This window comes from Kwoniella botswanensis, chromosome 3 (genome assembly GCF_036426115.1).
Source record: "Kwoniella botswanensis chromosome 3, complete sequence".
Lineage (NCBI taxonomy): Eukaryota > Fungi > Basidiomycota > Tremellomycetes > Tremellales > Cryptococcaceae > Kwoniella > Kwoniella botswanensis.
The window spans coordinates 1,067,247-1,080,483 of NC_088601.1; the positions used below are offsets into that span (position 1 = coordinate 1,067,247).

Genomic DNA, 13,237 nt, shown 5'->3' on the forward strand with positions numbered 1-13,237 from the left:
ATTGTCCCCTTGGAAGTCATACCTATCCAGCTGAGTACTTCTTTTTTTTAGATAGGGTATTGTATGAGTTCCAACAATATCCGGGTCAATCCAACAATCTCGTTGGTTATTCAACGACCTCGTTGGTTTGTTACATACTTCGGTTAGATTATTCCATCTTCCGTCGTCCTCCTATCATTTGCTTGCCTATCTAGGCCGTCTCCTATATGATCAAGGCCGTCTACTGAGGTCTTAGTCAGATCATCGTGACAATATTGTTCAGCACTTGTTGACTACGTCCGGTCGCACTGGCAGCATGTGAAGCTCGCAGAATTGATATATAACATTTCTTGGGGAACAAACCATTCTCCTGTCAGTTTATGGTCTAAAGCAAGTGAAAGAACTAACAATACGCTATTTGATCGCATTTGCACTTGCAGTTTCGAGATGAGGTGAAGTGCGGAGGAGCGGAGCTTCTGCCCCATGGTCATCGAATTGCCTGCCATCGATTATACTATCCTGCATGCTTTAAGGGGTATCAGGCGGACATCCCGTACTGTAGTTTCCCTCTCTTCCATGTCAACGAATCCATAGTTGCACCGAGAAGCTTGTGCGCACATTGCAGTATCTGATGCATCACTAAACATTTTTTTGTTCCCTGAAAAACGGCGACTACGTTCGATGCGTGTACTGAACGGCGAGCAGAAACATTTCCTGAATCGTTCTTTACGTGCGGAGGAAGAAGGTTGAATTTAGGAAGAGTCAAAGTAGAAGCAGGAATAGGTACGAATGGCCGAAAGCAGGCAATCTCCGAGTTGAGACTACCCAGGAGACTTATACAAGGTAGCTCAGGGCAATGACCAGATATAGGGACATCACTGTGGGTGAGATCAGACGCTGAGATCCATGTTGCGGGAGCATGGGGGGAAGACTTACACATGACACCCTCCATATAGTTGGATCGACCTGACGCATCATTGTCAGGACGCACAACTTCCTGAACTCACGGAAGAACACTCACCATCTTGCAGTAAAAGGTTTACGAGCATGACAGAGACGAACAACACAATGGTTTCGAAGTTCGCCTGCAAAGTTCGATCAGGACTGCGAACAAGATCATCCATCGTACGAAGGGACGTACAAAGAATAGGGTCAAATTCTTGTGAAGGGGCCAGGCTATGATCACCAGCAAGGGGATCATACCAGCAGCGATCTGAATACTGGACCCAACGCTTACACCGATAGTCAATTCCATCTTACCCTTGCAGGCCATCCACACGGAAGTGACATGCTCAGCGGCGTTGCCGACAAGTGGAAGGAGGATAAGACCGATAAATCTGTCGTCGCATCAGCGTTGTTCACTGGTGAATGAGCTTACCTTTTGGGAATGTGCCATTGCTCAGCGGTTTCGTCGATACTTCCCACCAATATATCAGCGCAAAAAGCGGTTATAACGGTGATGATGACCAGCCATACACCAGCGCTCCATTGATCCATGGAGGCAACTTCAGCTTCTTCATCTTCGGCTTGCTCAGCTTCGAAGAGCTGGGCGTGCGTACGAAGCTGAAAATAGAGATAGCCGAGATAAGTCGCGAGAAGAATGATGGAAGTACCTCTTGACAAGATAAGGAGACCTCGAAGCGATGCGTCGGGAGGATCTGGAGCACCGTCTTCGAGTAAAAGCTTGAGGGTCGATTCCACTCCCTCAGTATTCGAGGCGTGGTCTGAGGTATATCAGCCGTGGATGACGAGGTTGATGGTCAAATGGCTTACATGCAGCAGGTAGAATGAGCGTGATACAAGCCAAGGTCAGGAGAGATGAGCTTGCTTGGGCGGCAGTCACTTGGAAGGTGGACTCGTGAAAGAAGAAACCAGAGCTAAAACGGGTCATCAGCTGCGCTTCAACAGACGGTCAACTCACGCAAAGAAGCTCATGCCCAGAACCAAGAGTACGTTGGATAATACACTACCGAGCAGGGAGGTTTGCACCAATCGGAGTTCATCTGCGAGGTTGATCAGCAAGTCCCTCCTCAAGGGTTTCCGAATGTATACTCACTTTGGGCAAGGGCCGCGATGGCAACGATCAATTCGACGGCATTACCGAAACTGCGTGATGCTTAGCTAAAATGGTCCATGCGGGATTCACTTACGTAGCGTTAAGCAAACCACCCAGAGTCTGACCAAGCTTCATAGAGAGTTGTTCAGTACTGTCACCGAGGAGCTTTTGAAGCCATTAGCAAGATGCATCGCCCTCTGATGCGAGTCTTACCTTTGCAAGCGGCACGATGGCTAAGAAGGAAGTAGCGAAACGAGCGGCAGCACTCCAGTGGAGAAGGTCGGCTGAGTAATCGAGTCAACGTCAGAATAGCCTAGCCCGACAATGCATTCGTCAAACTGACCGATGATTGACAAGGGAACAAATACGATGAGGATGTTGAGCCATGAGCCGAAGAGAAGATACCTTGACGACTTTATGGGGTCGAAGGGGGTACGATGAGAGGAATCACCGTGAGCATGGTTCGAGCCCAGAAGAGGGGTAGTCTCTTGAGTCGGCATCCTGAGAGATATGTGGGGGGGGGAGGAATGCAGATGTGTGAGCGATGTATGGCTTATATCCAATAGGATGGAATGGTAAGATGGAGACAAACGAAGGGGGGAGTAAGCAAAGGATGACAAAAGCTGTACATACCCTACTCGCAATGCCAAGCTAAATGTATACATACTGACTATTCATAGTGAATTTGAATCCGTCGACTCAAAGTGACGTAGCGGCGGCATGGGCACGTGCGTACTACATGCTTTCTCAGGCACCAATGACGACCGGATCAATCTCACTCGGAATCAATTCAAAAACCCAAAATAAATAGCATCTTGATCATCAACATCATTGTAACCCGCCTGATCGTCGCTGAAGACTCAAGTAAACCGACAGAGATACGGAGGCTGGTGCTGGTACTAATGCCGATGATACGACATCCGTACTCATGTCAACGCCGTCTCATTCCTCAGAGGTCCATCCTTTCCTAAGAGGTAACTTTTCGCCCGTCACCCAGGAGTACGTCTCACATTCTTGTCAGATCGTACATGGCCAGGTACCGCAAGAACTCTTCGGTGGACAGTACATCCGCAATGGGGGCAACCCAGTGTATCCACCAGAGCAAGGCAGGCACTATCATTGGTGAGTACCTTCGTTCAGTGAGGAGGCTAAGACGTTAATTAACAGGTTCGATGGCGATGGCATGTTACATGGCGTCTTCTTCGATGGTCAAGGCCGGCCGTCATACACCAACCGGCACCTTGCTACTCCGCTTTTAACGATGACACTCCTTCTACTGCGATCACCCCTTCCTTCTATCGCCTTACTCATTTCACCACTATCATCTCTCCACCGGATCGTAGTGGCCATTCTTCAGGCTTTTCTCATCGCGCTTCGAGCACGCATGGGGGTTCTCAGCGTGGCTAACACCAGCGTCATCTGGTGGGGGCGTGGGCTAGGATTAGATGAGCTGGAAGAGGATCAGGTCGAGGATGTCCTTGGAGCGTCAGAAGTGTTGTCAAATGATCCTGATCAACGTTTATTAGCCACATGCGAATCAGGCCCTCCACTCGAAGTGCAATTACCAAGTCTGAAAACCATCGGATGGGACAGACTTAAAGATCCTTTCACTGGAGAGAGCCTCGCAGAGAGACGAGGTCGATGGGAATGGTGGAAACGTTTTGGCTTAAGCAGGGTACAGGAGGTGAGTGACTCATTGAAGCTTCGTTATCGAGCTGACAAATCCGTAGGATTGGATGACTGCTCATCCTCGAGTAGACCCCGTGGATGGATCGCTTCTCCTGTACTCGACGCAGATGTTTGACGCTCCGTACGTGAGGTATTCTGTGATAGACCGGACAGGTCGTCATGTCATTTGGAAGGAAGGGATAGACGTTGGGCGTGCAAAGATGTGAGTGCAGTAATCCAACTCGAAACCCATTCGCTAAAGGATTCAACAGGATGCACGACTTCGCTGCAACCAGAACTCATACAATTCTGCTCAACCTACCCTTAACGCTAGCTCCCCACAACCTTTTCTCTCGCCCGCCCGTTCCACTGATACACTTTGACCGTACGCTGCCATCTGAATTTGTCATATTTCCACGGCTTCAGCCACAGCATCTGATCCGTTTTCGGGATCCTGAGCCAAGCCTAATCTTTCACACTGCGAATGCATGGGACGACCACGACGGAAATGGTTGTCTTCAAGCGGTCAACATGCTCGGTTGTCGATTTCGCTCGGCCAAACTCGTCTACGCAGCTGGAGCTATCGACATCCCAGCTGTGGAAAAGAAGTTCGGAGCAGGCGATGTGGTTCGACTACAATATTATCGGTTTGACATGAAAGGTTCTGGGAAGATTATCCATACGTTCCCACTCAGTGCTATACCCTTTGAATTTCCCACTCTGCCTCCGTTGCTTGGCATGAGTCCGGCAAGATACGTGTATGGGTGTACCATGCGATCAGGTTCATTTGATGAGCGCCTAGGAGGCGCTGCGAAAGTCGACTGCATCGCTAAGCTCGATGTACTCGAGCTCATAGAGCGGGGTCGCTGCCGGGGGATCGGCAAATCGGTGGAGCCAGTGGATTCAAGATCATCAGCGGAGATTCTCAAAGACTGGCAAGATGGTATATCGGGGCCGATAGAGATATTTGCCATGCCTGCCGGGTGGTATGCGCAGGAGCCAAGGTTCGTTCCTAGGTACGATGGCAAGAACGAAGATGATGGTTTTCTACTCACTTACGGTGAGTATAGGACTATTTATCATCCAGCTTACTGACGATCCTATCAGTCTACGATGAATCACACCTACTTCCTGATGGGACCCCTTCAAGTGATTGCGATGCGGGTTCAGAGCTTTGGGTGATCGATGCCCGCCGGTTGTCGCAGGGTATGTCAGCAGTAATTGCCAGAATCAAATTGCCACAGCGAGTTCCGTATGGGTAAGTGTCAAGTCTTTCTCAGATCAAGCTTACCGTTACCTACAGCCTTCATGGTACTTTCGTACCGGGATCGGCGATGCACCACCAGCGGAAGGTGGAAGGGTCACTGCCCCCGCAAGATCTGTTACAAGACAAGCTCGCTCGCTCGCGTTTGCAAAACTTCGTGTCGATACTCTTCAATAGACCAATGTACCGAGACAAGTCAAAGGCTGAGAGGGTAATACTGGCTCTCTTGTTGCCCATTGGGGTGATCATGTTAGCATTGTCGATCAAAGAGGTGACATCCTATGTTGTATCAAAACAGTTGTAATAGTTTCACGAATACGTTGCAAGGAACTATAAAATGCTATATACAAATCGACATTTCGGACCGTTCAGTTCATGAGTTCATTATTCAAATGGATTTGTTCTACCGACTTGCCCTCCCTGTTGGTTCGCGTCGTATCCTCCATCGAGGTCGGATCCCCATGCACATAGGGCATGCCACCATTTGTCGGATTTGCGATTTTCTTCCTCCTGTTCTTGAACGGCCTGACCACCTCTCCAAGTCGGTCCACCATAAGCGAACCCTGGCCCATCTGTAGGTGAAGAAAGGGGCGATTGAGCTGACCCGCTACTGGTCGCAGAGACAAGTGAGGGACGGCGATGATTTGAAGAAGACCCAGCAATGGGTGCGGGCGGTGGTGGGTCAGCGAATGGTGAAGGGTGTTTAGGAGAGGTTGGCGAAACAACCATTTTAGGTACGGGGGAGAATGAGGGTTGGGTGTCGTAGGGGTTTGGATATGGTTGATTCTGAGCAACAGGGGAATGTGTCATGGGGAGCTATTGTAGTCGTATTAAGCAATGAAATATAGACTCTAATCCACTCCACTCACCTCTCCCTCATTCCAACCCTCATCCTTCTTGGGCGAGCCCGGCCATATTCCTTCCATCATACCCATAATACTGTTTCGATTTGGCTTGGTGCTGAGCACTGAGAAAGGCCGACGGGAGAAGGAAGTTGTGGAAGATGACGATCTCGGTGATGAAGGACCAGCGTTCGGAGGGAGTTGTCGAGACTCTCGAGCGGCTCTTCGACGAGCCATGTCCTTGGCAGCAAAACGAGCAAGATTCTGCACGGTGATGAGCGGTGATTCATGAATGACTTGGAGTATGACTTACCTGTTGTACTCTACGTTCCTCTTCTTCAACCTCGTTCATAGGTGGATATGCCCCTTCTGATGCTTGCTGATCGTGCAATTCCCTAGGTCCTTGTTCCACATCCCAAGCTCTCTCTTTGCCTTTGGCAGATATTGTTCTATGCACCTCTCCAACATCTCCCATCTCATCATCTATGGCTCTCCCCTTCCCTTTTCGGTTTGCACTAGGTGAAAGAGTTTCCTCTGATTGGCTTTGTAGCTGCCCACCTGCCCTTTCTAAATCTTCTGACTCGCCTGAAGATGTACTGAGTGTCGACAATGAACGTTTGCCATAAACTATGGTCCCGTTCCGTGTAACCACTGGAGCAGGAGCCATGTTGCCGAAGGATGGGTTGACTTCGTCCGCCAAGGGGGCGTACGATTTCGATGAAGGAGAAAGAACGTTGGGCATGGTGTGAGAGTGGGGATACAGGGACCGTAACGAGGGTTGTTGATCTGGCGTGCGTAAGCTAGACCAAGCTGGAACAGCAGTTGCACGTGGTGGTACGTGGGTGTGCGCTTTGACAGTTGTTTGAGCAAGTTGATGATGATGGGTATGCAAAGTCTTTCAATTCAGAGAGGCATCACCGCAGAGCTAGACCAGCCTCCTAGAGAGTTGGTGAGCAGGGTCGTCTAGGTTGGATTGGGTATGACGCGCCCAATATTGAATATATTGATGGTGTTTCGCTGAGACAGGGGGAATTATTCACAAATTGGTTGGACGTCGTTGAGGATCTTGAGCAGGAGTGACGGTATGGTGTGTGATGGTGTTTGTGCTCGTCTGTCAAGGGTTGTAATTGATACCAATCTTAGTATCTTACTTAGACAAAGAGAGGGGGGGGGGGGTACGCTTGAAACGTATGAAGAAGCAATTCATCGCAAGTCACACTCATCTGACATATCATATAACATGACTGCCACTCACCTGAAACACCGATCCCATGTGGTGACCATGTGGTAGACACGTGCCGCTCAACCCCAACCAACGCGTCACCAACGCAAGTGTCAGCGACAAAGATCATAGATATCACTATCCTCTTCTACTCATATTCATCGTTCACATACCTACCATCCTGTAATACCAGAGTCTACACACAGTCATGGCAAACATCAATTCAGTAGATATCTCTCGTCTCAAGAACGGCGAGGTTAACCTGGGTGTAAGCCTCTTGATTGTCTCTGATATTGCGACCGCTTGCTCACCCTTGTCCTTCTCGACAGACTTCCATCATGGCAGTACAATTCGACGGAGGTGTGGTCATAGGTGCCGATAGTAGGACAACGACAGGTGCATACATCGTCAGTACCATGTAACCACTACCACGTATATATATATGTATATGTAATCTTACTGATGGTCATTTCATATCCATAGGCCAACCGAGTCACCGATAAGCTCACCCACATCCATGACCGAATTTACTGCTGTCGTTCCGGATCAGCAGCCGACACACAGGCTGTCGCTGATGTGGTACATCAACATGCTCAAGTATATACCTCGGTGTATGGTGCACCGCCAACAGTATCCACAGCTGCTGCTTTATTCGAAAAGATGTGTTACGACAACAAGGATCAGCTCTCCGCTGGAATCATCGTTGCAGGATGGGATAAGGAGGCAGGAGGTTCAGTGTACAATATTCCTTTAGGAGGAGGAATGTTCCAACAGCCATGGGCTATAGGGGGTGAGTCGAGGCTTTTCAGAACCGTGCAGTAATGCCCATTGACAATATATATTGCAGGTTCTGGTTCGACCTATGTATACGGATACTGCGATGCGACATACAGGGAAGGATGGAATGAACAAGAGACTGTCGAGTTTGTGAAGAACAGTAAGTGCTGTTCATCTTCCGAACTTCTTGCTCATGTTTTGCCTCTTAACGATTGTCTGATTACTGATCAATCCGTTCCTATGCCTTCCTCACGTAGCTCTCGCACTCGCCATGTCTCGAGATGGGTCATCTGGTGGATGTATAAGAATGTGTGTGATCACAAAAGATAAGGTCGAACGACACTTCATACCTGGCAACGAGCTGCCTAGGTTCTGGGAGGGCAAGGAGATCATAGGAAGTATCGGTGGGAACAGTTCGCAAGTGGGTGTTTTGGCATGATCGTCGATATGGGAAACGTAATCTGCACATAATATGCATACATTCAACCATATGGACTGTGCCGTTGACTAAGCTATAAGCATCGACAGGTTTGAGTTTGTCTGGATTAGGGTGATATATATCATGCAAGAGTAGGACTCAAGTGCCACGTGGTATCCCTGATTTGAGTCACCACTCTCATATGTTATCAACGATTTCGATTTCGACTCATCCCAGTTCACCACTACACCGTTCCATCCTACATATATCCTGTCTATTTCATCTTGCCTGCTCTCTGATCTGATCTGATCTTATTGACGATCTCTCCGCGCCAGCCTTTTCTCACCTCATTCCCCAGCGATCTGCGACTCCCAAAAATGCCCATCCTCGGTCTCAAATCCCCTGGTCCCTCAAATCCAGCTCACTTCTCCCTTGAACCTCTCATCCGACCCAATATCCTCGCTCTCCAGCCATATAGGTGCGCCCGAGACGATTACTCTGCTGGAGTTCTCTTAGACGCCAATGAAAATGCTATCGGTCCATCTCTCCCCTCTCTCGCCAAAAACACCGATCCTGGACCAATCGCTGCTCAGACTCTTTCTTTGCTTTCGGACGAAGAAGTCGCAAGTCTCAACAGATATCCATCACCCACTCACGATGATTTGAAACGATCTATCGCCAAGTTCAGAGGTGTACCGAATGAAGAATGGGTCTTTCTCGGCGTGGGCAGTGATGAAGTGATAGATATGCTCTACAGGGTCTTGTGTGTACCCGGAAAAGATCGAGTCATGACCTGTCCGCCTACATACGGAATGTACAAGGTGACTGCCAACGTGAACGATGTGGGGGTGTTGGAGGTACCCTTGATCACCGAGGATGGAGCATTCCAGCTTGACGAGAAAGCCGTGAGTCTGAGGATCGTTATGAATAATGGCTGACTGTGGTTGTTAGATGAACGATGCATTCAAAGCGAACCCCGATCTCAAGATGCTCTTCATCTGCTCGCCTGGTAACCCTACCGGTACTCTCATCCCGCTCGACGTAATCAAACGAGTCCTTGAGAACCCCTTATTCAAAGGTGTGGTAGTGGTCGACGAAGCTTATATCGACTTCGCTCCCGAAAACAACAGTGCCGCCAGCTTGGTCAACGAATACGCAAATGTCTGTGTCACCCAGACATTGAGTAAGAGTTTCGGACTTGCGGCTATCAGGTGAGTTGACGATATATCGAGAGCTGGCTAATTTTTAGACTTGGATACCTCCTCGCTCCTCCCCCGTTGATTCAAATCCTCACGAATACCAAAGCACCGTACAACGTTTCCCTTCCTACTGCTTCTCTCGCACTATCTGCTCTCTCTATCGAAGGTATCGCTACGATGTCGCTCGCCGTTGCGACCCTGAATCAGAACAGAAAGGCTTTGGTCAATGCTTTATCAGAGATTAAAGGTGTCGGTAGAATCCTTGGAGGCAATCACGCCAACTTTGTGCTTTGTGAGATCCTCGATGAAGATGGGAAACCCAGTAACAAGAAAGCTGTAGAGGTATACAAGACCATGGCGGAGTCGAGAGGGGTGGTGGTCAGATTCCGAGGATCTGAGCGTGGGTGCGAAGGGTGTCTGAGAGTCACCGTTGGTACCGAGGAAGAATGTCGAAAAGCTGCCCAACAGATAGCTGCATTGCTTGAATAGGTATGTATATGTATCGATTGATACAAGACTATAGACGGGGATGACATGCATGTACTGTACTGTACTGTACTGTACGTTGCACCAGAGTGATTTCATCCAGTATGAGAGCATGGATTACTGTATTACCAAATGAGGAGAAAAGGAAATTAAACTTTGGGATGATTAACGAGAGACAGGAAATGGCTTGGGGGATCCCTGAGCAAGCGGAGACTGAGAAGATGATTGATGAGGGACATGAGGGTGACCGCTCAGTCACTGTGACCGGCTAGAACATGAACATTGAAAGACGGGCAAGGGGAGCAATGCATACCCCAGTACCACCCACCGGCTTGAGCAGCAGGGGTGCAAGTGCAAGACAGAGATACGAGCAGGTAGCGATACATAGGTGAGTGGGAGTGGGGAGTGGGGAGTGGGAATGGGATTCGTTTGTTGTTTGGTGTGTTGGTGCGTGGTGTGGTCGGTGCCTTGATTTTCCGGTTTAGGGGCTTTCTACCTCTACCTCTTTTGTTGTTACAGATCACTCGTCTACCTCCCTATTGTTCATGTTTCATATCCGTATACATACATCGTGTGCCATCTGACAAAGCTACCGTACTCTCCTCTAGCAGTGGCCCAAGGAGACATCCATGCAATCCACCTAGCCAATCAGACCGACGTGCATGCCTTGACGATCAGCTGCTAGTCGCACATCCTTATTCAACCTAAACACATCGTCGATCCGACCTATCTCCCGTACCCATCGACAACATCAGCTTCTGACGCAGAGTAGAGGACTGTGCTAGCTTGGAAGCTGTGGTTTGTTACATCGGTGAGTCAGTAATTTTTATGCTGTTGGAAAGGAGGTGTACCGTTTGTGAGATTGTACATGTGTGTCAGTCGGGTGTCAGTGTGTCAGGTGTTGTTAGGTGGTTTGGTCGCCTTTTAGCTACCCTTCCCTTTCCCCTTTTTCATCTTCTCACTTTTTCACTTGGATCGGGGATCTCGCATAGTTGCATAGTTCCCAATTCTGTAAAAGAAGAACGAAAAGCTCAAACCGTGCGCCGTACTGTGTTCATTCTTTCCAATTATACGCTAAATTCTTGACTTGTACTTCATCTGTTCTGCAGTCTTATCATTCAACCCATCACTTTCATCAATTTGCCTCATCATTATCGGTCCTTCTGATCAACAACTCTATCACTTCGACTGGCCTACATCTGCTCGGCTCTGCAACCTATCAACTCTGCTATCATCTACATCAGCCGCGTTTCCTTGTCTGTCTCAATCGGATAGCCTTGAAGGCTAGGCTCAGTTGTCAAGATGGGTGCAGCCTGCTGCAAACCAGAGGTCCGTGCTGATCAACTTTGCTTCTCTTGGAATGACGAGACTCACCTTACTTTCCAGGCAATCGACTTCGAGGGCGAAGTAAACCTATTCCACTTCTACCTGTTGAGAAGTGTAGGGAAGGGTGCTTTCGGTAAAGTGAGTAGAGATGTCTTACTTTCAAGGACCAAGTTGACAGTTTTGAAAGGTCCGAGTGGTCCAGCATAAACACTCGAAAACCCTTTATGCCCTAAAGTACATCAACAAGGCCAAATGTGTAAAGATGAAGGCTGTCGCCAATATAATACAGGAGAGGAGGCTGTTAGAAGAAGTGAGTGTGGGCAAATGCCGAACAATGCTGACAGCTAGATTGATCACCCCTTCGTCGTGAACCTGAGATACGCATTCCAGGACGATGAGAACTGCTTCTTTGTTCTGGATCTGATGCTGGGTGGAGATCTAAGGTGTGAGCGTTGTTGAGATGATGAACGAGAAGGGAAAGCAATGTCTAACCTACATTTTACCAGTCCACTTGGATCGAGCTGGAGCGATGAGCGAAGAAGTGGTCCGGTTCTATGTAGCGGAGATAGCGATGGCAATTGATTATCTACACTCGAAGAGGATCGTGCATAGGTGAGTAATATGCCTACATCTAAATTCAACAGCTGACATTCTCTGCAGAGACTTGAAACCCGATAATATACTGCTAGATGAGAAGGGACACGCGCATATCACCGATTTTAACATTGCAGTGCACTTCTCAGAACGACGTTTGTTAACAGGGGTGGCAGGAAGTATGGCTTATATGGGTGCGGACTATATTACTACATCATGATGAAGGTTGACATCCTTGTAGCTCCCGAGGTCCTGACGAAACGAGGTTATTCTGCTCCGGTGGATTTCTGGTCACTGGGTATATTAGCGTGAGTGATCCCGATGGCTCATCTGTACCCAAGCTGACCTCCCCGCAGGTACGAGCTATTGTTCGGCAAACGACCGTTCCGAGGACGAACCAATACAGCTCTTACCAATTCAATACTGAATGAACATCTTCTGTGGCCGGAAGATGCTCCAGGCAAATGCTCATCAGATGGTATGCATGCCATAAAATCGGTAAGCGTTGTTATACTATGTCACGGTGACAGGCTGATATTTCTACTCTCAGCTCCTTGATCGAGATCCGAATAAACGATTAGGATACCGTCCAGGAGGAGGAGGTTTCGAAGACATCAAGGCTCACGCTTGGTTCAGGAATATCAACTGGGATCAGCTGTACAAGAAAGAAGTGGTACCGCCATTTGAGCCAGACGTTAGTAATATGTGATTTGCTCTTTCGGGGCTGACCTATGTATGTTTTGCTAGTCCAAACGCGCAAACTTTGATGCCACCCACGAACTAGAGGAATTGCTATTGGAGGAGAATCCTCTCAAGGCGAGGAAGCGAAAGGAAGGACAGGATTTGGAGATGATGACGCCGGAAATGCGAATGATGGAGGAGCAGTAAGTCATCGCAGACCATTCTTTCCACTCGCTGAACCTGCCTTTAGCTTCAAGATCTTCGATTACACGAAAACACAACGTCGGTCATACTATCACCCAGCTGGAACAGGTACAAGCGCGGCCAATCAAACCGTTTCGAATGGTACGACAGCGACAGCGGTATCTTCTCATCTTTCCGCAAAAATGGCTGAGCTCTCTCGCCCCGGCACGCCCAGCGATAGGACTGGATTAGTCAGTAAGACCGGACTGGATGTGGAAGGGCAGATACTGGATGGAGGCGGTATGGCTAATGTCGGTGGACGAGGGTTGAAAGCGAGTTCCCAACCGGATGGGAGGTCAGACAGTCTCGACATAAGGTCGAATACAGTGAGACAGTCTACGCCGCTGAGGCATTCTTCAACGTAAGTCTCCAGTGCCATTATTCCAAGTGATTCTCGCTAACAATAGGAATAGTGGTCCATCACCGACGGAGGAAATGAAAGATGTCGGTAATGCTATATGATGATTTCTGGTAGACAAATT

General features: G+C 48.7%; 6 protein-coding genes across 6 annotated transcripts; 4 read left to right on the top strand and 2 right to left on the bottom strand.

Annotated features, from left to right (window-relative positions):
• Positions 1-813: 813 nt before the first annotated feature.
• Positions 814-2,535, bottom strand: L199_008278 (calcium/proton exchanger; the record flags this gene model as incomplete). The annotated part of the gene is made up of 11 exons (XM_064893960.1): positions 814-857; positions 916-945; positions 1,001-1,064; positions 1,121-1,199; positions 1,358-1,703; positions 1,753-1,856; positions 1,901-1,982; positions 2,036-2,085; positions 2,130-2,200; positions 2,249-2,319; positions 2,379-2,535. 11 exons carry the CDS (start codon positions 2,533-2,535, stop codon positions 814-816), a joined length of 1,098 nt encoding a protein of 365 aa, XP_064750032.1.
• Positions 2,536-2,963: 428 nt separating this feature from the next.
• Positions 2,964-5,271, top strand: L199_008279 (uncharacterized protein; the record flags this gene model as incomplete). Its single annotated transcript, XM_064893961.1, has 6 exons — positions 2,964-3,157; positions 3,203-3,719; positions 3,766-3,926; positions 3,976-4,763; positions 4,811-4,961; positions 5,007-5,271. The coding sequence occupies 6 exons, from the start codon at positions 2,964-2,966 to the stop codon at positions 5,269-5,271; spliced, it is 2,076 nt and encodes a 691-aa protein (XP_064750033.1).
• Positions 5,272-5,351: 80 nt separating this feature from the next.
• On the bottom strand, positions 5,352-6,551 carry L199_008280 (uncharacterized protein; the record flags this gene model as incomplete). The annotated part of the gene is made up of 3 exons (XM_064893962.1): positions 5,352-5,783; positions 5,837-6,073; positions 6,123-6,551. 3 exons carry the CDS (start codon positions 6,549-6,551, stop codon positions 5,352-5,354), a joined length of 1,098 nt encoding a protein of 365 aa, XP_064750034.1.
• A 688-nt stretch (positions 6,552-7,239) lies between these two features.
• On the top strand, positions 7,240-8,247 carry L199_008281 (uncharacterized protein; the record flags this gene model as incomplete). The annotated part of the gene is made up of 5 exons (XM_064893963.1): positions 7,240-7,299; positions 7,361-7,438; positions 7,515-7,821; positions 7,879-7,968; positions 8,066-8,247. 5 exons carry the CDS (start codon positions 7,240-7,242, stop codon positions 8,245-8,247), a joined length of 717 nt encoding a protein of 238 aa, XP_064750035.1.
• A 356-nt stretch (positions 8,248-8,603) lies between these two features.
• On the top strand, positions 8,604-9,914 carry L199_008282 (uncharacterized protein; the record flags this gene model as incomplete). Its single annotated transcript, XM_064893964.1, has 3 exons — positions 8,604-9,131; positions 9,178-9,437; positions 9,638-9,914. 3 exons carry the CDS (start codon positions 8,604-8,606, stop codon positions 9,912-9,914), a joined length of 1,065 nt encoding a protein of 354 aa, XP_064750036.1.
• Positions 9,915-11,213: 1,299 nt separating this feature from the next.
• Positions 11,214-13,217, top strand: L199_008283 (uncharacterized protein; the record flags this gene model as incomplete). The annotated part of the gene is made up of 12 exons (XM_064893965.1): positions 11,214-11,240; positions 11,298-11,375; positions 11,425-11,547; positions 11,628-11,682; positions 11,744-11,849; positions 11,898-12,025; positions 12,073-12,139; positions 12,188-12,329; positions 12,382-12,525; positions 12,579-12,715; positions 12,763-13,116; positions 13,163-13,217. 12 exons carry the CDS (start codon positions 11,214-11,216, stop codon positions 13,215-13,217), a joined length of 1,416 nt encoding a protein of 471 aa, XP_064750037.1.
• Between the last annotated feature and the right edge of the window lie 20 nt (positions 13,218-13,237).